The sequence below is a fragment of the Elephantulus edwardii genome, unplaced genomic scaffold, assembly GCF_000299155.1.
Source record: "Elephantulus edwardii isolate Elephantulus edwardi_28Jun2011 unplaced genomic scaffold, EleEdw1.0 scaffold00004, whole genome shotgun sequence".
Lineage (NCBI taxonomy): Eukaryota > Metazoa > Chordata > Mammalia > Macroscelidea > Macroscelididae > Elephantulus > Elephantulus edwardii.
Window position 1 is genome coordinate 13,827,853 of NW_006399754.1, and position 26,557 is coordinate 13,854,409.

The window sequence follows — 26,557 nt, forward strand, 5'->3', positions numbered from 1 at the left end:
TCAGTTTTCCAAGGCTGTACATCTCTGAATGAGAACAACCCTTCTTTCTTCTGAGAAGCAAATGGCGGTTTCGAACTCCTGATCTTGTGGTTAACAACTCAACATTTAATGCATCATGCCACCAGACACCCTCCTCCAAAAAAAATTAAGTCTTTGCCTTGTAAGTAGATTCTCACTCAGCAACCCTCCATTAGGTTTCAAACCCGTAAACCTTTACAGACGGAGAATGCCCATCTTTTTACCCAAGAAGTAGTTGGTGCATTCGAATTTTGGACCTTTCGGTTAGCAGCACAACACTTCATTCATCTTGCCACCAGAACTCCTTTTACATGCATCCTCATTATCTCTGTGACCATCATCCAGCCAGGTGGCATCAGTCATCTGGGCAATGTACAAGCTCCTGGTTTCCTGCTGCAGCCCTTTCCACAGGCAGGCAGAGCAGCCAGCCAGAGCAGGGCAAGCCAGCCCTTGCTTCTAGTTGTTTGGTGCAGGAGAGTCAGTTCTGACCCATAGCCGCGCTACATACAATAGAATGAAGCACCGGCTAGTGCCGGGCCGTCCTCACAATTGTTATGGTTGAGCCCACTGCAGGCTCTGTGTCAATCGACCTCATGGAAAACCTTCCTCTTTTTCATTAACCATTAACTTCACCAAGAATGGTGTCCTTCTCCAAAAACTAAACCATTCTGAGAATATGTCCAAAGTATGTAAGACAGAGTCTTGCCACTGTCACTTCAAAGGAGCATGTGGGCTATAATTCTTCTAAGATGGATTTGTTCATTTTTCTGGCAGTCATTGGCAGCCTTTGCCAACACCACAATGCAAAGGCATCCACTCTTCTTCGGTCTCCTTATTCCTGTCTAGCTTTCACCTGTATATGAGGTTAACTGAAATACCACGGCTGAGGTCTGACACACCTTGGTCCTGAAAAATGACATCTTAGCTCCTTAAGCCTTTAAATCCCATGACTTTAATGGTAGTGTTGAGCTGAAAATTCAACCTCCCAACCATGACCTCCGGAAGCACTGGTTAAGTAAGCATTTGGTGATAACTGAAATGTCAGTGCTTTAACATGGACAATATGGGTGGCAGTTGATTTCAGGTATTCCATTAAGACTTAGAACTCTGGCGACACTATGAGCAGAGAACCTTAAAGTTCACTAATAAGTGAAATGACTTTGCTCTTAATTTTCCCACTCTACTAGATGTCCTAGAATTCTTATTGAGAATTTGGCTATTCCAACAAGTTTTGTTAGCTATCACAGGTCCTGTTAACAACACAAGAGCCCAAAGGGGATGGAAATGAGAGGAGATGTGAATTAACTTTCTTCAGTCAAAGATGCTTCTGATTCATTTTAGCTTCTAAGCATCTGGGGCAGTGCTGAATTTCATGGCAGGTGTGGAAACGGTATCATTAGTGCCATTATTAATGATTTGACTAAGGACTAGGAACATTTGAAACTCCCTTTCAAATAAGATTTGAGATGTAGGCCAAATGAAGATAGATTATATATATCTATGTATATATAGTCTATAAAGACTGTATTTGAAAAAAAAAAAAAAGACTATATTCTACATTTCCACAAATAACATTTTTAGGCTAAGATTTCTTACTAACATACATGAGTATTGGTATTAAAGCAAAAATTATAAGCAAGGATTCCTTTCTGAAGATAAGAAATGCTATGTTCAGATGATAATAATCTAAATGAAATGTAAGCCTGTTGGAATTTTAATTCAGTCATTTTCTTTTGCTTTTAACTAATTAAAGCCTTCCGGTCATTTTCCGTCCCCTTTTCCGCTGCTGGTACATCATTTTCTATGGGCTTAATACTCTTTATGGGTAAATGACCTCAGCCTGGAGCAAGCAAGCTTATCAGTCACAGCCCTGACACTGTTAGACAGACAGGATGGCGAAGTAAGTCGGACCACAAATCAATATATCACCATTCACTCACTCCCTGATCCCAACAGGTCAGCAGTCAGGAGAAAGGCCTGTACTCAGAGTATCGGTGGGTGTGGAGAAAGAGTAATACACACTGGACGATAATCTTTTCATTAGAGGAAATTCAACCAAGCCAGCTGGAAAGAAGATGCTACTTAGTGTCAGGAGGGTCGGTTCGTGGGGAAACTGCAGAGCAGGTGAGGTTCCCTGTCGGTGCAGGTCTTCCACACTAACCTCGGGGCCCCAGCCCCTGAAGTCTGCCCCGGCTGCTGCGTGGCCCCTGGCCTGGCCTGCTCAGCTGGCCCCGGCTTCTTGAGGGCCTGCTCCTGCACACTCAAACACACACGCTCCCTGTCTCAAGGTCTCATTCCAGGGTCGTTCTTATTCAAAATGAAAAGTAGCTGGTTGAAAGGAGCGCGCTGTGCTCATTTGTTAAAAGAAAAAAGGCCTAAAAGAAGTTCTACCGGTCCTCCCCGTTAGCACATGAATCTAACAGTTACTCTTAGTTCAGTGGTAGATTTCACGTCTTTCAAACAGGAGACTTTGGCTCAGTTCTTGTCAGACACCTGCACAACCACCGACTCTGTCAGTGCTTCCATGCGGTTGTGATGTCCAGCTCGTCCCCGTGGGTTTCCAGGCCAAGACAGACCAGGAGGAAAGGCTTGAGGAGCCACTTGTGACATTCAGCCAGGGGACATCTTCACCTGGTCACGGTTCAGAACCATGCAGCGCTCTGTTCTGTAGACATGGAGTTGACAAAAGTGATGGCAGTTAGCCGCAGTGACAACTCTCACGACAAAGCCCTTCTTGTGTGTCTGACTCAGGTGTGACTCTGGTGCTAAGGGCTTCAGGGGTCTCTGTTTTTCCATTTTATACAGCAGTATTGACACAGTCACTGGGGCAATGGGGGTAGGTGTGTCGGACTGGCTCAGGACAAGGCCACCTTCAGAGCTGTTGTACACAGGGTCGCTATGAGTCACAGGTGACTCAATGACACCTAACAACAACAACAATAACAACATTATTTGGTAATAAAAGTGAGACATTCATAAGAGTTATCTACTTTGTCTTTTGCTAAGTAAGAACATTGAGGAGGGGGAAAAGAGCAATAGAACTCATCTCTATAGCAAACATGTTATAAAAGAAAGGAATATAGCTTTGTTTACAATAGCAAAGAGTTGGAAACAACCCAAGTGCCCATCAACAAATGAATGGATAGAGAAGTTGTGGTATGTTCACACAATGGAATACTATGCTGCATTGAAAAACAAGGAACTCATAAAATAGTATTCAAAATGGGCAACCCTGGAGGATATTATGCTGAGTGAAATATCTCAGTCATAATAGGACAAATATTACATAGTGTCACTGTTGTAAAACAGGATTGACATCAGAGTTTGGGGGAGACTGAGAAAGATTGGATAAATAATGTATACTGAACTGAAAGAGATGAGGGAGAGAACTGTTTAAAAGGGATATATGATTATGTTTTATTGTCATGACAGGAGTCCAGAATGAAGGCTGCATAGTGGAGTAGACTTGGCGGGGAGGGATTGTAAAACAATGAAAGAATTTTTCTTTTACTTTTCAAAGAGAAGAGTGAACTGGGGAGCAGGGGAGAGGAGGGCAGGGAGAAATGTGCAACAATGAATGAACGGAAATCCAAAGTCCCTGTAAAGTTTAATTAAAATGAATAATAATAAGAAGAAGAAGGGAATATAGAAATCAGAAAAGCAGGAGACAATCTCAACATGAGCCACAAGCTTTACATTGAGTCTGTTGAGTTTTAGTGGGTGGGGAGTGAAAAAATCTAGTTCAATGCTTTTGTTTTACTGAAAACTATGTCAAACACCAGCATCAGAACTACCGAAGCCTGCAGTAGTCTAATAAGTCTGCATTCTGACGGCTCTTCGCTAACACCGCATGACCTGTCCGGGCAGCTGTAAGCCTGAGCATGGCTCATAAACACCCTCTTAGTTATAAACCAGAAGTGCTTACATTTATAAGGACTTTAACTCGATTTCTTTTGTCTCAGTAAATTAACAGAATAAATTAATAAATTACTTTAGGATTCAAGAATGTATTTGTTCACACTGAGATGCATCACTGGACACACACAGGTGCTAAGCACAGAGGCTTAAGTGAGGAATCCCTATCTTACAACCTTCTATTCTGGCGAAAGAGACATAACCAAGAGGCATGTAGACCGATCAGCTTCAGGTGAAGGTGTGAGCATGCTTTTATGGATGTATTTGTGACATTTAAGCAATGAGTAGATTAGGATGACCAACAAGGCTTGCAGTTACAGCAGGGGAAAAGACCCCAGGTGACAAAAACAGGAAGTGCAAAGGACTCAAAAGAACAAAGAGCCCAGGTGACTGGAGCACAGTTATGAGTGGAACATGCATATATTTTTGAGGCTAGAAATGCAGCAGGGGCCTTTAAAGGACTGTGGACTTATAATTTTAATGAAAAGATTATAAGTTTTGAGAAAGGGACTTCTATGTTATGATGTATATTTTAAAAACATTTCTCTATTTGCTGGCGTAGGGTGTGGGAAAAGTCATAGCTTTTGTAGGTTATTGTTCTCCTGCATGTAAGACACGATGGTCCTTTGGGGCAGGGTGGCCCTGAAGTATTGTTATTGTCACTGTTGGGTGCTGTCGGGTTGATTCCAACTCATAAAGACCACACACACAACAGAATAAAACGCTGTCCAGTGCTGCACCATCCTGATAATCATGGCTACATTTGAGCCCTTGTTAAAGCCATTGTGTTGATCCATGTCATGAAGGTACTTCTTCTCTTTTGATGATTGTATTTTAGCCAGCCTGACGTTCTTCTCAAGGGACTAGTCAAGGACCTTGCACTAAACTACAAGGCACAATGTCTTGCCTTCCCATTTACAAGACAGATGTGCTCATTCCTCTAGCAGTCCATTGCAGACCTGATAATCTTCAACAGCATCAACAATTATTGGATCTTCTTTCTTTATTCTTTTAAAGCTGGTGAAGAACTCTGTGGATTTAGTATATATTGAAAAAGCAAAGAGAAGAGGGATTACTGAGGTGATGGTAAGAAGAATCAAGGTTTCAAGATGTTTGAGTTGACCAACTGAATGAGTGGTACCATTTCTTGAGAATTAATATGTAAGCTGGGGAGTTGCTGGTTTGGGAGAGAGAGTCAAAAAAAGTATTCACAAACGTACTACATTTCAGATGTGATTCAGTAAGCAATTAAATGTGAGTTCAGAGTCCAAAGGAGAGATTAGGAGGGCTAACAAATTAAGAATAATCAACATATAAAAAATGTGATCATCAAATAGTAAGGGACCATTTAGATGTTTAGAATTCTGGAAGATGGACCAGTGAGCTAAAAGCCACTCGGGCATGAATATGCTTGGTGAGATAGGAAAAGATTAAGGAGTGTTCTGTGGGTGTGAAGAGACAGAGGGAAGATATCCAACAACTGAGCACTTACAGGTGAGGAAGAGAAAGAAGATTGCGGAAGCAGAGATGTAATGACCAGTGCAGTAATGGAGGAAACCAGCTAAGCGTGAACCACTAAGGTAATGTGAAGAACATCTTTCAAGGATGATTGCGAACAGTTTATAAATTTACTCTGTTTTCAATTATCCCTACTGATGGAATAAGCAGTGTATGCTGGTTTATTACTAATGTTTAGCAGTGCCTGTTGAATATTTCTTTCAGAGGTGAGAATTGGTGGTATACAGTCTATAACTGCCTTGTACATATGCTTTGTTTTGGACCACAGTGTTTAAACATATTTTAAACGGTGGCCACAATTTAAGATATTGATAACTTTCATACCGATATTCAGATTTGTGGGGCTTTTTGAAAATTTACTTGGACCTTTTATGTCCACATCTCACCAAGGCTGCAGGCAGGAGAGTTACTCTCTGAGCTTTAAGATGCCTCTCAAGGATGACAAAGCAAAGAAAGATGCCAGAAAGTCGATCAAAAAGATAAAGACCTGGTGAAAAAAAATTGGGAGTAAAGTCAAAGAGAAGGTAGTTTAGGGCAAGCTCTCTCAGCCTGTTTGCCAAAGACACATGTGACAAACTTCCTTAAGGAAGTCTCTAACTATATGTTTACAACCAAGCTGTCACGTCCGAGAAGGCAGCCCTGGTGGTGCTGTGAAAGGTGGAGTGCGTGTGGACTGTTAACTGAGAGGTCAGTGGTTCAAATCCATCAGCTAATCTGTGGAGAAAGATGTAGCAGTCTCTTTCCATAAAGGCTAACAGCCCTGGAAATTCTGTGAGGCAATTCTATCTGTTCTTTAAAATGCTATGAGTCAGAATCAACTTGATAGCAGTGGAATATTCATATGTGTTTATTTTATTAGGAGTTGGTGGTGAAGTGGAACTCGTATCTGAGAAACTAGAGAGTGGTGATTCCCTGGCCAGGCAGATCTTTCAAGAGCTGATTAGTAATGGATTTATAAAGCCAGTTTCAAAACACAGTGCTCAAGTAACATATATCAGAAACCCCAAAGATAGAGATGCCCCAGCCACTGGTGAAGACATCTGAACAGACCCAACCAACTGCACATTTTGTAAAGTAAAACTTCATTAACTTTAAAAAGTCACCTGGATTCTTACAAAGCAGACAGCAGCTTCTGTGGCTAAGTGACAGCTGCCTCCTTTCGAAGGACCAAGTCGTCTCTGTGATATCCCCAAGAGGTGCGGGTAGGGAATGTGTTCTACTGTTAACTGAAAGCCTGGAAGTTCAAGTTCAACAGAGGAGCCCCAGAAGTAAGGCTTGGTAATCTATTTTAAAAATATCAGTGATTAAAAGTCCTGTTTAAGAGCATTGGCTGAGTGAACTAACACAATCCCACAAGGACAAATATTGTATAAAACCTTTATTGTATAATGAATATAAGGGTCTAAGGTGGGGGAGAAGCAGAGGGTTGAGTATGCGCAGTGCAGGGGGAGGGGGATTAATCATGGAGTTGTACAATTTGATGTGTGGGGATAGTGAGGGGAAATGGAAGAATCTGTTCTGGCAAACAGTGTATTTGAATTTTGTAAATAAACTAGTATAATTATAATAATTTTAAAAAGAACAAAACAATGTATATAAACTTGGTAAGTAACCAGTATAAAATAAAAAATTTATAAAAAAGAAAAAGTCCTGTTTAGTATCTCTACTCTGACACATACATGTCACCACGAGTTAAAATTGGCTCAATGATTGGTTTTTCTCTTTAATGTGCTCTTCCAAAGACTTGTTTGCTGTAGTCCCTAATCCTTGGGTCTCCCCAACACTTAGAGCTGAGCCACTCTCTCATGTAACCTGCCTAGAGATTCGAGGTTTACACCTCTGGCTTAATTAAAGAGAGGGGATGGATAATATATGAACAGAACGCAACTGATGAGGAAACTGAAGCCAAAAAAGTAAAATGACATAAAGCAACAGACAGCAACATCAAAACTCAAACATACATTTAGTGATTTTACTTTCATTTTGTTATTTTACTTTCAATTGTGTCAAAGAAACATCCCTAAAAATAAACACAAAAAATTTGCCAGAAAAGAGTACCAAACCCCCCCCCATGCCTGCTATTTCCATTTTTAAAAGAACTAGACTATTCAAATCTTTAGCATGATGTTTCTTTCCCCTTAAGCTTGGATGAGATGTGATTTAATTAGAACCAGCACAGGAAACTAACAAAACTCAGCATTACTCCCCAAGGCAAAGTGAATAACAAAGACATGTTGCTATTAAAGATTACAATTAAAATGAAATTGATATTTTATTCCACTAGTCTTTGCGTGAAACAAGTTCGTCCATTTCTCCCCATAAATCCTTTTTATCAACTAGGTCATGTTTTATTCACAGAACTCTATAATCACAGGAAGCCACATTATCATGAATCCTTCTAAGTACGTTGTCATGTGGTTGATTAGAGTCCTAGAAACCCATGTCCCACAGAGGAGACCTGAGGTCCATGGAGTTTTCATGCCTATAACCTCCAAGCAAACAGATTGCTAGGCCTTCCTTCCACCGTACCACGGGAGGGGAGGGTTTACAATTGCCAACCTTGGAGGGTGTCATTGAGTGAAAACAGCTTGATATGTGAATGACTTAGGTGCCATCAAGTTGGCATACTCCATTACTGGCTAGTGGTTTTCAGGACGCTGTGGACAGATATTATGACATTCAACTCCGGAATCCTCAAATTGGAGTACAGTGATTGATTCCTATTGTTTTCCATGTTAGAGATAATCATGGCTAATGATTGCTTTTATTGTTTACCTTTTTCAAGTGATCTGAGTGGAAGGTTACAGAGAAAGTTGTTTTTCTATCAATCATCTATACACATTGTCTTTAATGACATTAATGACAATCTCCACATTGTAGTGGCACTCACCCTGCTCCCTGCCTGTGTTTCCATCCATCCTTTGTTCATATTTCTTGATACTTTCTGACCTTTATCCCTGGGCACATGTGACCATTTTGATATTATATAGTAAGTTGTTCTCAAGGTCAAGCATTTCCCTGCTGTTATTGTTCACCTCACTGTTGCTGTTGGGCACCTTTGAGATTGAACTGACTCATAGCTGACTTTCTCATGGGTTTCCAGAGGCAATAAATTAAACAAGAGGAGACTGCCAATCCTCTCATGAAACCGCAGGTGAATTTGAACCACAGGCCTTTAAGATTGCAACACAGTTTCTTACCACAAAGCCATTAGGTCTTGTCTAGTTTTTGTTTTTTTTTTTTTTGCTTGAGACATGAGCCATAGGAATGAGTTCTGTAATTTTTAATTTTAAACTCAAAGTTTTTCATTTTGGACCCAAATGTAGGTATTTTTTTCAGGTATGTGCGATTCCAAAATAAAATATGGAAGCAGGTGCCTAATTCCTTGCGGGTCCCTGTTTCTTGGCTCACCGGAGACAATGAAAGCAATTCCATCTGTGTTTAGACAGAAAGCAATGCCCCTTCATCCTGAAAGCTCAACGTGTCTCCTTCCTTCCTAGTGAAGATCTTAGGTATGATGAAGGATTTATTGCTAATATTGGCTCTATCCAAATTTGTGAAATAATCAAAAGATATGTTAATGCTCTTTTGGCCTTCTCTTGCCCATTTTAATGTTTCAGGCTTCTTGGATCAGGATTTCTTAACGTCTAGTCCATAGACAGACTTTCCGTGGTGACTGTGGAAGTTTATAGGCTTCTCCTGAGGCATGGATTCACACATTGTTTTTTGGTTTTGTATTCTCAAGTTGGAACCAACTCATAGCAACCAACTCATGTGGTGGGTTTTCAAAGTCATAATCACATGGGAGGAAAGTGCTTATCTTTCTACCATGAAGAAGCTGGTAGATTCAAGCCACAACCTTTGGATTAAAACCACAATTACTTACCACTAAGCCACCAGATACACATTAATAAGCAGATGGTCTTGTAGTAGGGCCTGGGGCACAGGACGGGAAGTGGCTGATTTACACAGAAGCAAGAAACTAGATAATAAGGAAAAAGTCTTTAGATACTAGACGTACAATTGGTGTGGCTCCAGGGTCCTCAGAGCACGAGTCGGCTCTACGCTCCATTAAACCATGATGCTGGTTTTGTACATTGCAGAATCACGTGGACACACACAAAGCAACGCCTTGGACAAAACCCCCCTTAGTTCCCGAGACCTAGTAAGTGGCGCTATAATGTTTGTATACAGACACAAACAAAAATCAATACAGCCTGTATCTTGCTTTCATTTGCTCCTTCTCTTTCCCCAAATATTTAAATTCCCAGGATTATTCCTGAGGGCTTCTATTTTAGAACGTTTTTTTGCATTTCAATATGCTGAACGTGTTAAACATGAATATTATTAAGCAGTTAAGAATTTTGGAATTAATTACATCAATGATATATTCTGAAAGAGGGGTTAGGAGGGGGCAAAGAATAGTGTCACTTTTAAAGTCAGACCTACCTGGGGTCACACCCTTTCCCCACTATCTGCAGGTTTGATTCAATTTTAAAGATACGACAAGTGAGTTACTTAAGTCTTTGAACTTGTGTGTACACATGTCATAGTGATGTAATATTTACCTGACAAAGTTACTGGAAGACTAGATGATGAATGAAAACTGTCTTCCCTTTCCCAAGGCCAATGTTACGTGCTACATGACTACAAGGGAGTTGAGGGGCCTGAGGACACTGTTGATACATCTCCTCAACAGTATTCCTCTCTTTACCCCCACTTTTCTCAGAATGAGGTCTTTATCTCAAGAGCTGGTACCCCCTGAGAACATGCCCAAAGTATGTGAAATGAACTTTCATCATATTTGACTCAGAGAAGTACTCGGTCGTACCTCCACTAAGACAGATTTGCTTGTTCCTTTGACAGTTCATGAAATAATACTCATCCTCTTTGTCAACATCCCAGTTCAAAGGCATCGCTTCGCCTTTGGTCTTCCTCCTTCATTATCCAAGCTTCACATGCATAGGAAGGAACTGGAACCCACCATTGTTTAGGTGAGGAGTCCCTTACTCTTCATATTGACACCCTTGATCTTACTACCCTGTCAGGCAGTTCTGCTCTGTCCAACTGGGTTTTTCTAAGTTACAATCACCGATGATGTCACCTACCACACTACTATCATGTTTACTGTTGAGAACAAAAACTTGTCTGCAACAGTATTTCTAAATCAGGGTAATATTAGGCAAATCAATTAAGGGATATCCAACAGGAACTTAAGAACGTGAAACTAATTAAAGCCAAGGACAATTAAGCATATACATATCTTGATATTTCTTTACAAGATAGTCCAAAAGGGTGGCAAAATATCAATTTTCATTTTAGTCAATAAACATGAAGATTAAAATTTTATTTACCACTAACCATATTATAGTCAATGTCCCATCAGTGAACAAATAAGATTTTTCTTTCCTATGTCTTTAAATTTAGAAAATAGAAGAGTAGAAAAAAAGTTTCCCAGTGTCACATGCAACTTGAGATGTCCTTCAGAGAAAACAAAATTGTTTACCTGTCAATTTTTCACAGTTATAATGTCTTCCAGAGACTCATCTGTGCCTGTCAACTCTTCCTCGGAGCTCTGGTGTTGAAATCTACTGAGACTCTAAGAGCAGGGACAGAGACGATCGCTTTGCAGGCTCTACACCGCACAACTCCAGGGACCGCCAATCACATCAACTGTGATAAGAAAGACAGCCCACCTCACGTGCAGCGTACAACCTGTACAACCACACGCGGCGGCCCTATCTGAGGGACTTGAACACTTTCCTGAGGGATATTTTTAATCATTTCATAATATCTATTCTGCACTGTCAACCCCAAAGCCCGTCACTTAAATCCACCAGCTGTTCTGGGAGAGAAAGATGAGCAATCAGTTCTCTACGACTTACTGCCTTTAAAAACCCACAGGTGGGTCGGCTCTGAGTCAGCCCCGACTTGACAGTAAACAACAGCAGCACTGTGTGTGAAAGGAGCCCTGGTGGCATAGAGTGTAAAGTGTTGGGCTACTGGCTGAAAGGCCAGTGGTTCAAATCCATACCTTGGGAGAAAGAAGGGCAGTCTCCTCCTGTAAAAATTTACAGCCTCTGAAACCCAATCGTGGGTTGGCATGAGTCAGAACTGATTCGACAGGAGTGGGGTGGGGGTTTTTTTGTTGTTTTAAATTTGGTTTTTATGTGCGGTATTGTTGTAAGTACAATAGTGAACAAAAGAGACTCAATCTCGATCCAAATAGAGGCTACCTTCCTATGGAGCAGAGGAGGAAGTCCGTTAACACATGTATGTATCATTGATCAGATGATGGCAAGTGAGAGGAAGAACAGTTAAGAAATGGGGTCCCACCCAGCAGTGTGAGACTGTTCTTCTCCTATATACAGTTGGCAGATGATTTCACTAACAAGGAGGCAATTTTGAACAGGAGCCTGAGGAACTGAGGAAACAAGCTGTTCATTTGAACAAGGCGACAGCATTCGAAATAAAGAAAAGGAGAAAGCAAAAGCAGAAACCAGTTGGTATATGCAGGGGACAGCAAGTGGAGTGTAACTGGAGCGGCCTGAATGAAGGATCCCTGGTGGAGACATGAGATCAGAGTGGTTGAGCATAGGCACCAGAGCTTATAGGACTGAGATGACCTTGTTAGGGATTAAGGAGCTCTGGTGGTTTAGTGGTTAAAAAGCTGTGCTGCAATCCCAAAGGTATGTGGTTCAAATCTATTAGCTGCTCCCCAAGAGATTGCTTATGAAAACCCCCTGCAGGGTCAGTATCCTGCTCTGACACAACAACACACAACAGTAAAATGTGAGTATGAGGAGAAGTCACTGAAAGGTGGTCTTGAATAGAGAAATGGCAAAACAGAATTAAGACATTTCAACAATCACTCTGCTTGCTATGAAGGCTTATGTAAGATTTAAACTATGTCCCCAAATACTAATAGTGTTTTATGGTTTTTTAACTATTAGCACAAAATTAAAAACTTGTTGCTGTTATGTGCCATCGAGTCACTTGCGACTCATAGTGACCCTATGTACAAGAGCCACTAGGAATATTAATTTTTAAATTGTTCCTTTTTTATAACCTGAGCTAAAATTCAAATAGTTAGGCAAATATATTAAATAAATATTTGACTAACGTAGTAAATACCGAAACCTTTGAGCTTACTAAGCATTAACAATAAGTGTTTAGACATTTATTCCTCTTGGATGGTTTCAGTTTGCAAAATGTGCCACACACAAAGCCCTACTCATCACAGGAAAAAAACCAAGAAAGCTGAAAAGATAATATCGACTATCTTAACTCTGAGGGAGAATATGAACTACAGAAGTGACAGAGACAGAGTTATCTTGGTCAAGGCTTCCCTACAGGGAGGTTGGTTACCCGTGAAACAAAATTAATTTTGTTAAGTTAGCTTAACTTTTGGAATACAGTGTTCTAGAATGTAACCTTGACCTCCAGAACAGATTTAAATAATATCTATTGTTCATAATGATACTGTAATTTTAAAAAAAATACTTATACATCTTGAAATTTGAATAAGTATTTGAAAAAAAAAAGCTTATATGCCTTGTAATTTCTCACATAACACAACAAGGTAACACTTAAGAACAATTCGGCCACGTTTTCTGAAATATCTTTTATTTAAAAGTGTTTAGATACACAAGACTCTGTTTTCAAAGACCTCAACAACTCTCTTTCCAAACAGCAACAACTTAGTATATGTTTTTGAGAGTAGTGAGGGAGAACAATTGATAGTTTACCAAAAAAAAATGCAAACTCATTGCCTTTGAGTTGGAGCCAACTGACCCTCCAGTCAGGTTTCAGACACTAAATCTCTTGGCACCAGCATCCAGGAAATCAAAAGATTAATTGCATTAGGTAAACCTGCTATCAGGGACCTCTCCAAAGTACTGAGAAGCAACGATGTCAGTCTAGAAACTAAGGTGTGCTTGATCCAGTCCGTGGTCTTCCAATTACTTGTTATGCATCAGAGAGCTGGATAATGACTTAGGATGATAGAAGAATTGATGCCTTTGCATTGTGGTGTTGGAGAAGAGTCTCGAACATATCATTGACTGCTATGAAAACAAATAGGTCTGTCTTGTTGTTGTTGTTATGTGCCGTCGAGTCGCCTGCGACTCACAGCGACCCTATGTAAAACGGCCCTAAACGCTGCTCTGTTTCTCCTTGGAGTTAGGATTTTGAAGCTCGGTCTTATATACTTTGGGCATGTGGCCAAAAGAGATTGATCCTTGGAGAAGGACATCATGCTTGGAAGGGTTGAGGGACAGTGCGGGACAGGAATGGATCAATACAATGATCAGGGCAATAGGGATTGGTGTGTCGGAGTCAGTGAGACTGGCTCAGGACAGGGCAGGCTTCAGAGCTGCTGTACATAGCATCACTATAAGTCACAAGCAACTCGATGGTACATAACAACACCAATCAAATCTTAAAGGAGGAGGACTGCCTATCTTTCTACTGTGGAGCAGCTGGTGGATTCAAACCATCTATGGTTGTGTTGGCAGAGCAGTTCCTTACCCACTGTGCCACTAGAATTTCTAGTTTACACAAGTACACAAATAATTTATAACCCACAAAATGGGATAACTTAAATCTATACTGACTTTCTCTGTACTGATTGGTCAGCAAATTCCTTCCACAGTTATAAATACAAAGTAACAATCCAATGTGTTTTCAGAAAATATTTTGATAATAAATAACAATAATGCCTACATCAAACCTTATTCTTCCCATTTCAGACTCACGGGCATATGTCTTATCATTGATACATCAGGTTCTGCATGCATACATGTGTGTATATAAGTTATGTGTGTATGTATATATGTATGTGTATGTAGGTGTGTATGTGTGTAGCTATGTGTGTATGTAGGTATGTGTGTATATATGTAGGTATGTGTATATGTATGTAGGTATGTGTGTATGTGGATATGTAGGTGTGTGTATATATGAGTGTATGTTTGTGTGTGTAGGTATGTGTGTATGTGGATATGTAGGTATGTATGTATATATATGTGTGTGTGTAGGTATATGTGTATGTGTAAACATAGGTATGTGCATATGCATGTGTGTATGTGTTCATGGATGAAACAGGCCTTTGTTGACTGTCCCTCTTGTGCAAGATCTCCTCTGTCTTCTGTGATATTGTGCTGATCACCTCTCTATTGTATGTTGCCTCTCTCCCTGCACACGTCTTGATAAGTGTTTCTTTTCTTTTTTTACTGATTTTTTCCCCTCCCCTTCCATCCCTGGTCACATTGTAGATCCTTAAGAATTGGATGAATCTTGCTTTTAAATATGATCATAAAAAAAAATCAGCGGATCAGTCGTTCTCATTTACTTCACTCTGAAAGAACTGCCCCAGCCAGTCGCTGGCACACCGAGTCCTCTCCTAGGAGGCTAGCACACCTCGGGCAAGTTACTCCTTGCAGTAACCGTGTGAAGTGGCGGAGACAGTCCCCCGGTACGAAGCAGATCCATTTCTAAGTGTGTCTTTAAGTTGAATTTGTAGGTAAGTCAACATAGGCATGTACAGGCTTTATTCAGCCTTGTTGTTATTGTTAGGTGTCATCAACTTTACAGCAAAGACACAAAGAGCCTCGTGGCGCAGTGCATTATGCATTGGATGGTTAACCTAAAGATCAGTTCTTCAATCTCTTAATTTTTTTTATTTTATTGTTTTTCTCCTAGGTAAAGAGAGAGGATCCCTGGTGGAGTGATTAAGCATTCAGCTGTTAACACAAAGGTTAGTGGTTGGAACTCACCAGCAGCTCCATGAGAGAAAAGTAAACAGCTTGTTTCTGTAGAGTTTTCCAACTGTGGAATCCCTGTGGGCAGCTCTGCTCTGTCCTGCAAGGTTGCTGGGAGCCACGATCGACCAGGTACCATGGTTGGGTTTGGGTCTTGGCTAGAGTCACAAAAGGCCAGAAGCCTTTGCAATGATTTAAAAGCTGCACATAGAGCGAGCCATTGTGATTGTGGCAAAGACTTTGTTTTGAGTAGAGACTGGTTCAAAGTCACAGCACATTACCATGCTAACAGCACATAACAACAGGGGTGAGTCTAGGTTGTCCATTGTCCATTAGTTGAATGTTCATAACCTGGAGATTCTATCAATTTCATAAAAGAATTAACTAAAGTTACACAGGTAAAGGAACTTTCTGGATTCATTAAAGCCCAGGTGTTTCTGACTGAAGTCCTTGCGCATTTTGGTTTTCTATTATGATACACATGTTTCACTGGGAACACCTTTATAATATATTGTTGTTGTTGTTGTTTACACTTGAGTTGGAACTGACCCAGAGCTGACCCTCTGACAGGTTTTCAACTGCACAGGAAGAGACTGCCCGTCCTTCCATGGAGCAGCTGGTGGATTCGAACCATGTGATTTTGGGATTGCAGTGCAGCTTCTTAACACTAGGCCACCAAAGCTCCCTTTTAAAATAGTAATTAAATAAAACAAAAAAAAACCAGGCTCAATATTATCATCTTTATTTTTGTTATTGCTAACATTCTTGGGTCCTTGGTTTTATTTTATTTTATTTGGCCAGGCCCCACTGGAAGGCCATCTTACTTGTATCCTTACCACAGTCTTACAAGAGGACCACTGAACAGCTAGCTGTTCACTGAACCAGGAGCAGGAGCACTGAGCAAACTCCTGCCAATTTCTCTGAAACAATGTTGCTGGGAGAATAGAGTGAAGCCAGGACAAACACCTCACCTAAGGCTAACAGGTTCTCTCTGTCCCTCCTGCAGCAGAGGGCTCTTTTTACATCCTTTTTGAGAATTTGATGATTTTTATGCTAGATGTCATCACACTCAAATGAAATAACCTGAAACTTTACAACCCTAACTGATAGCTTGAGGCATTAAGCGAGCATAATAGTCAAACACTAGAACATTGTTCCATTGTTGTTGGCGTTACGTGCTGAGTGAACCATGACTCATAGTGACCAGCTGAACAGCAGATCAGCAGGGTGCCCTGCCCTGTGCCCTCCTCATCACCTCCTACAAGCTCAGTGCTGCAGTCATCGTTCTACTTGCTCACTGCCATCAAGCTGGAAGAGATCACAGTTGACCCGCAAAAGACTTTCCTGAAGTTGTAAATTCCGTGGGAGATTGCTCATCTTTCTCCCCAGAGCAGCTGGTGGGTTTGAACTGGTACCTTTGGGTTGGGAGTTCAGCTTCTTAACACTAAGCCACCAGAGCTCCCTCACTCTTCTCCTGGGCAGTTCTAAAAGTTGTTTCTAAAGCCTTTTCCCACTTGATTTAAAGTTACATATTATGGCTTGATTGATATTTTCACACTAAAAATGAATTACTTTTTATTATTTCTCTGCAGACCTGAAGTAACAACCAATCGTGTTTCTGGTGAATCCACCAGGTTATAATAAACTATAATGATCTAAAGTGGATAAACTGTTGATACTAAAGAAACACTTTCTCTTAATAGGTTGGAATATTTTCTTCATAGAAGCAGTATAAACTTCCAAGGAATTTGCTAAAATGGTGACATTTAATATTAAAAATACAATCAGAAAGGGCTTAGGCTAATAAAAAGTATGAAGAGGAATAATCTGGACAATGGATTTCTTCATTTCGACCAGTTTCCCTATTTTGAAGGTCTTATGATCTAGTTTTTCATTTACTTCCTCTTAATTTGTTTTTCAAAGTGAATGTTTCCATTGGTGATAGTCAAAGCGATGAATAGATGGTTGCTTTATTTTCTAATAAAGCAAAAGGATATCGTTTAGAATACGTCTAAACCACTGAGAAGAAAACAACACAAGCCGCTTGTCACTGCATTGGCGCCAAGTCACAAGAGCTCCATGTATGTCAGAGCGGAACAGTGTTCCCCTGTTTTCAGTGGCTGATTTTTAGATTTCTTTTTCCTCTGGAAGCACCTCTTGATGGACTCAAACTGCTAAACCTTTGTGAGCACGTGAGAGGATTAAACTTTTGAGCCATGGACGTACTGCTTATGTCATCACGTTGTTGTTGTTGTTAGATGCTGTCGAGTTGAGTATGACTCCCTATGAAGAAGCCATCTGGACCCTGTCCCATCCTGCGCCATCCTCACGTCCCTGACACACGTGAGCTTATTTCTGCAGTCACTGTGTCAAGCCATATCGATGAGGGTCTTTCTCTCTTTCACTGCCACTCTACCCCTCAGTTTATGTGAATTTGTGCTTTCCTATTGCCATGTTGGTGGAAAAACGTTGGCTATGTTAAGGGCTGTCAAACAAATCAATCTGTCCCGCAATAAGTGCCGCCAAAGTGCTCCTTCTAAACAGTGAGGGTGAAGCTTGGTTCCACATATTCTTGGCAAGTTATCAGAGAAAGCCAGTCCGTGAGGACACTATGCTTGGAAATGAGAGGATTAGCCAAGGAAAGAAGACCCTCCATGAGATTAGTTGACACAACAATGGGCACAATGGCCTTAAGCGTGGCCGAGTCTGCGAGGATGAGGGCACCGTCGAGCTGTTTCAAGGGTACATGGATTGCTATGAGTTGGACTTGACTCTATCGCACTTAACAATAACAACATTCATTGCCATTGTAGACAAGGTACTTTCTGAACATTAAAAAAAATTATGAAAAAAAAAGAAATACAACTGGATGCTTCAGTGAGGCAGATTACACAGGTAATTATTTTTTTCAAATTTTAACCACTTAAAGACTTTTAATTGTAAATGTATTCTCTAGCTTTTAATGTATCAACAAATTTTCCTCTAACATATATTTATCTATAAGATTTAAAATATTATACTTATGATTTAAAACTTTGACTTACAGCTTTTGTAAGATATTTTCTCACTTACAAGATTAATTTTCCCCCCAGAAGACATACTATTTCCTTCAACAGCCAAGAACAGGCTCCAGTCACAATTAAGTAAACTCGGTATACATTTTAGAAAATCATATATAGAGGACAAATTTGCGTGTCATCCTTGCACAGAGGCCTTGCTAATTTTTTCTGTATCATTCCAATTTCAGTATAGGTGCTGCCGAGGTGAGCACAAGAGGAAGAGTTAATACTTTTTTCTTTTTATTTTAGTAACTTTATTTAAACTGTTCACCATTGGGTTAGCAGTATAATATTTACTGCATCATGCCATTAAAGATATGAAGGACATTAATGGTGATAAATTACTACATATCTGCTTGTCTGTAAAAAAGAAGAGATGGATTGTGTTTTGAGAATATCTGACTATAGAAATGTATTTCTTTCTGATCTCTCTCTGGTGGCCCAGTGGCAAGAAGCTGTGCTGCAATCCCAAAGCGATGTGGTTCAAGGTCACCAGCCGCTTCACGGGAGCACCTTCCATGTGATTAACTGCCTCTCAAAACCCACCAGAGGCTTAGCTATGGGTCGGTTCCGACTTGACGGTACATAACAAAAACAACAATAACCTTATTTATAAGAAATATTGCAAAGATTAAAAAATTGATCTCTTTTAGTTACATATTTTATTTATCACAGTTAAAACCCATGTATGACCTAAATATTTTATTTAAACAATTCAGAATTTATAGCATTATAATTTAAAGATACAAGCCCCTCCCAAATTATGAGCTGATATGATACAGTCCAACACCAATTCCTGATAAAAACTCTCAGTAAAACAGGAATAACAGAAGGAAAATGACTTAGCAGAATAAAGGGACATTTATACCAAACCAGCAGCCATAATTATTCCCAACAAAAAGTGACTGAAAACATTCTCCTTGAGAATAGGGAGCAGACCATGATGCCCTTTATTATCAGTCATATTCGGCCTTGTACTGGAAGTCCTAGTTAGAGAACTGAGGCAAGAAAAGGAGATAAAAGACATATAGATTAACAAAGAAAAAGTAACTGTAATATAATACTGTTCACAGATTATACGACTCCAAACATTATAAAAGAAAACTACTGGTATAGAAGGATCTAGCAAAGTAGAAAGGTACAAGATAAATGTAGAAAAATCAGTTGGATTTTCTCCACACTAACAAAGAGGACACTAGAAAGGAAATAAAATAGTATCACTTACAATCCAGTGCCATCTAATCAATTCATAGTGATCCTCCATTGGGTTTCCAAGACTGTAAATCTTAACAGGAGGAGACTGCCTGTCTTCCTCCCGCAGAGCAGCAGGTAGATTCAAACCACTGACTTTCAGATTAGCAGCCCAACTTGTATGTGTAATATAAGATAGCGCCCCACTATAAAAATATGCATGAATAACTCTCATCAGGGTTGTAAAAAACCACTGCCATCATATTGGTCCTGAGCCAGAGCGTCCATGTCCAATCCTGTGCCATCCTCACAATTTATAGGTCCTAACATATGGCATGGATAGAGTGCAGACATAGATAAAAATTCATAAATAACAGAAGATGAACTAGGAAAATGTTGTTGTTGTTGTTATGTACCGTTGAGTTGGATCTGACCCATAGCAGATCCTGCAACAGGTTTTAAGAGGCAGTAAATCACATAGGAGGAGATTGCCCATCTTTCTCCTGTAGAAAAACTGGTGGGTTTGAACTGTGTGCCTTCAGATTGGCAGTGCAGCTCCTTACCACTAAGACCTACAGAGAGGAAAACATACTCAGCAAGGATCTAACTTCCCAAATGCATCGAAAACTTCAACACCTCAACAACACAAACGATCCGATTTAGAAACAGATGAAAGTTGTGAGTAGATATGTCACAAAGACATTCTGAAATCTAACACACGCATGAAAAGATACCATCTCACCTCAACAACAACGAGACTCAAAACAGCCCAGAAACTTAGTACCGGTGAGGTTGTGGGGAGATTAGAACTTTCACACACTTCTGGTGGGAATGTAAAGGGGTACACCACTACAGTAACAGTATGGTGCTTTACGAAGATGCTAGAAATAGAAGTACCTTATGATCTAGTCACCTCACTCCTAGGAATAGACCCTAAAGAGACAAGAGACATGACATGAACAGGTGCATGCACACCAATATTTATTGCAACAATATTATTATTATTATCATTATTATTCACAATAGCAAAAAAGATGGAAACTAAATTGTTGGTCAAATTATCTAACTTCTTTCAATTGCACCCTTCCTAATGAATCCTTCACCTGATCCAAACTGTACTCAACTTCGGCATTTAGCTCAAATGCTATGAACTCTGAGAATGTGTCCTGAAACTGTCACGGGGATTCAGCTCGCTTTGTTCTGTCAATTCCCACAGTGTTCTCTCTGTTCCTTTCTAAAGACACTGCCCCTTTCTATTCTGTATCACAGTGCTTTCTACTGGACGGCAAGCTCAATAAGGATCTTATTCGAATCATGTTAGTTTATGTTATATAAATCACAAAGTGTGGGTTTTCCAGGAGTGCTGAGTGTGTACGTAAAAATTTCTGCCATTCATGACACATTTTCAAAGAGACCGGCAACAACAAAAAATTCAGAAATACTTTGGATACTTGGTCAAGAAAGCAAACCACAGAGCCAAAAGGAAAAATACATTCTTCAAGAGGGAAGTCAGAGCAAGTGGCACATAAAAGTGACACATTCATTTTCTTCTCCTTTATATAACCTCCAGAAGATCAAACATTACTAAAATATTTATCTTAAGTTGTCACAGGCAGACTTTGATTTAAACTCTTGGGTACATGAGTGTCACACCAGACCAGAAATACACCATCATATATTTTTAATCTAAACATGGATGTGTGAAAATCTTATATATGCCTAGAATAAATATAAAAGTATAATGGAAAAAATCTTGCGATAATTACTATAAACAGGAACACAGACTCTGAAAACAATCATTAACATGTGCACAAAGTACAGTGGAAGGCACTGGACGGCACAGACGAGACACCCTCTTACCTTTAAGGAATCAAAGCAGGCGATTACTCTTCCATTTTCAACCTGGCAGCTTTTTGGGGGGTGAGCAAATTTGCATTCCTCATCGGAGCGCGAGCAGGTTCCCCTCTGAAACTGCCTGCACACTTCCAACGTCAGCCATTTAGTGTCTCTGACGGGGGCAACGTTCAAGGCCATGATGGAAAAACAGTGGGGGTCCTGTGAGAGTCTCTTAAATGATGATATCAATCCAACTTCCAAAAATCCCCAAACTAGTGCTGTGACAAATCCCACATGTAAGTCTCAAGGGAAGTGACAAGTTGCTTTAATGAAGTCCAGCCCGCTGAGCAGCGTGAGTCGTGAATTTATCGGCAGGTGTCACTCATCGATCAATATGTCCCAATTGAAGACTGTGGGCCGCAATAAAAGCTCACTGAGTGTCATTGCTGGCTGCCAGAGTCGGAGAGTCTTGACTCGTTTGCAGATCAAACTGTTTCATAATAAAGTGACTTCAGGATCATGGCACTTCTTGAGACAGAATTCAGTTGGGATGCTTAAGTCTTGACTATGCAGGTTTATAAGAAGCCACTCAGAGGTCAAAGTTTAGCAGGATGGGCTACTTCTTTCCCTCCACTCTTTTAAATTTGGAAACCAAACAACTGGCAAAGTCAGACAAGTGAGGTATCTTCATCCACTTGTAAGGGCTGGGATCTTGCGTATTCGAAGGAAAAAAAAGATTTCATCCAAGAGCCCCCACGTTGCACTTTCTGGTAACAGTAACCGTACACAGGCACTTCTCGATCATAAACCTGCAAAACACAAAGAACAGATCTGTTTATATGCAAATTTCCTAAACTCACCACCTTGACAATGATTTAGTCCTTACAGAGAGTTTGCAAACTTCAGTTCTTTGTGCATAGGGAGGAATGTTAGATATTTGAAAAAAGAAAAAAAGAAGAATATGCAACTGAAACTGTACTGCAGAGATAATTTAGGCAGCAGTCCAAAAGTTAGGATGACTCAAACAGATGAGTGTGGCAGACACAATAATTAGGCATTCTGAAACAATTCAATCTAATGTGCTTAATCACCAAAACATCGTATCAGAACTGTGGTTTCCTATTAATTTCACGTTTAGCTATTGATTTTCTTGTTGGAAGCATTATAAACAATTATTTGAGATGTGTCTCTCCTCTATAATAAAGATATTGTCATTTGGGATCAAGTGTGAGTTCTTTATTCTTTGTATCTTTTCTAGTTTACAGATTTTGGACTTAGACAGGGATCGATAGCAGCTCCTGAAATTCATTCTTAGATTACCTTCATATTCTCTCTCCTGTCATGAGGATGACACTGGATGGTTCCAGGTTGTTCACAGGTCACTATGATTCATAGTTGACTCAGTGACACTAACAACAACAACAACAACAACTATTATAATAGGAGAACTGGTGCCATGATAAAAGACATCAGCTGCTAATAGTTAGTGGTTCAAACTACTTAACTGCTCAAATAACACGCAATAATAGTCAATTTAAAAAAAAGTAATAATACAGTAAGTCCACTGCTATTGGGCTAATTCTGACCACATTGATCCTAACAAAGCTCTTGTGGCCTACTGAGTAAAGAGGTGTGCTGTCAACCCAAAGGCTGGTGGTTCAAATCCAGCAGTGGCTCCATAGAACAGAGACAGGCAATCTCCTGCAGTACAATTTACAGCCTCTGAAAACCTGTGGAAGGTCAACTTTATCTTAGCTTTTCTACCCAACAAGACACAACAGTGGCAACAACATAGTGACCCAATGGAACACAGAATAAAACTATCCCAGAGGACTTCTGGAATCTTTTCAGAAGTATATTTCCACGTCTTATTTTAAATGGTGACTGTTGTTGCTTGCTGAAAGTTTGTTTTCCCTTATAATACGGCAAACACTAAAATGACATGGATTAGTCTTTGCGTTTTTTTCCCTTAGATATCCTTATAACTATATTTTATGGCATCAATATACCTCAAAATACTTACTGGATGAATGAGTTAATGGCCTGTATAATCGATGGCTGGCTCTGAGTAAGTGAATGGATGGATGCCAGTCAACTTTGGTTGGTTTTAAACTAAGTCACAATTTAAAACTGCTCTGTTCCAGAAATGCTGGAGCTGTCCCTTGTCCACAACTATAATTAGTAAATTCAAATTAATAAAATAAACCCATGTAGTTTCAGAGTGAACATAAATTGGAATCGATTCAGCCATTAAGGACAAGTATTTTTAAAATGAAGAACCATAAAATTAGCAAAATATTGCTACTTTATATTACTAGATCAAGCATCAAATAAAGCACAGAAATGCCAGAAGTTTATCATTTTCATAAATTATATAGTCCACAAAGTACTCAAGAAACGTGTAGGGCCTTGAAATCCTTCTAAAGTCTTAATGAAAAAAATAAAACGGACTAGAAATAGGGATTGCTGTGGGATGTGTAATGCTTAAAAAGATAGAAATATTTGTCAATACAAAAGGGGAAAAAAAAGACTAGAAATAGGTTATTGAAAAATCAACATATACCAAGAGGCTCAGAGAACAATGATGCTTCAGATGTTCACAAGTGAAAAAGTGAAGCCCACCGTCAAGTTCAGCTCATTCCAGATTTCAAACACTTTGCTATCAAGTCAGTTCCAACTCGCAGCAACCATATGCACCAGAGCAGACCTGCCCATTGGGTTTCCAAGACTGCAGTCTTTCCGGAAGCAGACTGCCTCATCTCTCTCCCACAGAGGGACCAGCGGGTTTGAACAGCCAACCTTTTGGTAAGCAGGCAGTCTGCACTCTCAAACACTACGCACGCCCGGAGCTCCACAACTCCGGGACAAGCGAAGTCAGGGCTGGCTTTGTCAATAGAGCTTTCTGCAGCCTGGAATACACAGCTGTGTCTGATGGACCTCTAATAGGGACAGGCTGCCATGGCGTCTCAAGCTTATTTGATCAGGGAACGTTTATTTATTTAGCAAGACATCTCTTGGGACTGGTGGGAAATGTCCCTTCATCCCAATAATTCTCTTACTTGTTTGGAGAAGTGTTCGTATGAGTTATAATTGTATGTGCATTTAAGAAAATTGGCAACCTTGAAAGCTATGACACATACCTAAGTCCAATTATAAAATATTTGAGGGAGACAGACAGGCTCCTACTTGCCTGTTTGGCGGCATTGTGTTCAGAACAGCTAAAATCAACGAGCTTAAGCTAAGGCGTTTAAGAAAATGAGTTTAATAACGAAATTTGCTCTGGGTCAGGTTTCACAGACCAGCCCGAGCCTGCAGCCTCGTTACCTCATCCCCTCAGTGAGAACAAAGCAGGAGAGAAGCAAGGGACAAGCAAACCTTTCTCTTTGGCATATGAAGGAGCCCTGGTGTAGAATGTGTAATCTGACTGCTAACTGAAAGGCTGGCAGTTTGAATCCCCTTGGGACATGAAGAGTGTCCTCTTGTAATAATGCATGACCTTGGGGACACAGTGGAGGGTCACCATTGGTAAGATCAACTCAACAGCAGTTGATTATTTTGGGTTGGTTTTTTTTATGTAGATGTTGTTGTTGTTGTTGTTATGTGCCGTTGAGTTGCTCGCAACTCATAGTGACCCTATGTACAACAGCTCTAAACTCTGCTCCATCCTGTGCCAATCTCATTGTCTCCGACACACTCATCCTGATTGCCCCAGTCACCGAATCAATCCATCTCCCAGAGGGCCTTCCCCTCCTGTGCCTGCCCTCCACCCTCCCAAGCATGATGTCCCTCTCTAAAGACAGGTCCCTCCATACATGACCATACATGACTGAAGTATGTCAGACGAAGCCTCAGAATCCTTGCCTCCAAGGAGCAGGCCAGTTTAACCTTCTCCAGGATGAATCTGTTTGTTTTCTTAGCAGTCCACGGCACTCTCAGCACTCTTCTCCAACACCAAAGCTCAAAAGCATCTATTCTCCTTCTATCCTCCCTGGTCATTGTCCAGCTCTCTGATACATAACAAGTGATTGCAAAGACCATGGCTCATACCAGACACACCTTAGTCTCCAGAGACACATCGTTGCTCTTGAGTACTTTAGAGAGGTCCCTAACAGCAGACTTTCCCATCGCAATACGTCTTTTAATTTCCTGGCTGCTGGTGTCAAGAGTGTTGATTGTGGAGCCAAGCGAACTAAAGCTGTGAACAATCTCAATCTCTTCACCATCCATCCTGATGCTGCCAATTGGTCCAGTGGTGAGAATCTTTGTCTTCTTGACATTGAGCCTCTGTCCATACTGAAGGCTGCAGTCCCTGACCCTCAGCAGCAAGCGCTTCAGGTCCTCCTCAGTTTCAGCAAGCAGGGCTGTGTCATCTGCATAACACAGATTGTTGATAAATCGTCCACCAATCCTGATGCCACAGATGAGGCACTAATAATAAGGAAATTTAAAGCATGGATTGAACACCTTTAGTTTGTATTGCAAATTGCTTTCTAGAGACTCTGACCAAGTTTGAGTACAGTATAATGAAGACAGGGTTCATTTTCAAAGTTAACATAGCCTCTCCCATGGCTTCACGTGTAGGAAAAGAAAGAGGAACTGTATATTTATGTATAGAGAAAATGTAAATAATTACTCAAGTATTTTTAAAAACCACATGGGAGCAATTACTTCAACTCATCCCAGTGAATGGTGCATCTAAGGAGAGATTTGTTTGAGTTTTTACTCTCAGAAGCCCTGGTGCTGCACTGGTCAAGTACCTGGATACTAACCAGAGATGGGTGGTTTGAATCCATCAGCTTACTCCACGGGAAAAAGACGGGGCAGTCGGCTACCATGAAGGTTTGTGGCCTTGGAAACCCTAAAGGGAAGTTCTCCTCTGTCCTCTAGGCTCTCTGTAGAGCAGTTATGAATTAGAATTGATGCAACAGGTAGTCAGACACTATTGAGAAAAATCTTACTCTTCACATTAGGAACAGTCCAGCTTTCTAACTGTTAGTGTCACATGTAAGACGAAGATGAACCAGAATGAATCAAAAGGGTGTACACACTTTACAAACATATTGCTATCATCTGAGCTGTCCTTGAGGGACTCAGTTCTGGACTTCTGATGACTCCTGCACAAGGAGTCATAAAAGCACTGCCTTCATCTGTGCCACCTTTCAAATCCAGTCCATTACGGGACCGTGGTGATCCTTTGCAGGTTTTCTTTCTTTTTTCAGGTTTTCTTTCTCTTCCTCCCTCCCTCCCTCCCTCCATCCCTCC

General features: G+C 40.4%; 1 protein-coding gene across 1 annotated transcript in view; it reads right to left on the minus strand.

Annotated features, from left to right (window-relative positions):
• The window catches only part of MBNL2 (muscleblind-like splicing regulator 2), a 163,101-nt gene extending 140,997 nt beyond the window's left edge, over window positions 1-22,104 (minus strand). Inside the window, exon 1 of the mRNA XM_006879567.1 lies at window positions 21,320-22,104. Coding sequence (XP_006879629.1) covers window positions 21,320-21,493 — 174 coding nt within the window. The 5' untranslated portion in view covers window positions 21,494-22,104. The remainder of the gene's footprint in view (window positions 1-21,319) is intronic.
• Between the last annotated feature and the right edge of the window lie 4,453 nt (window positions 22,105-26,557).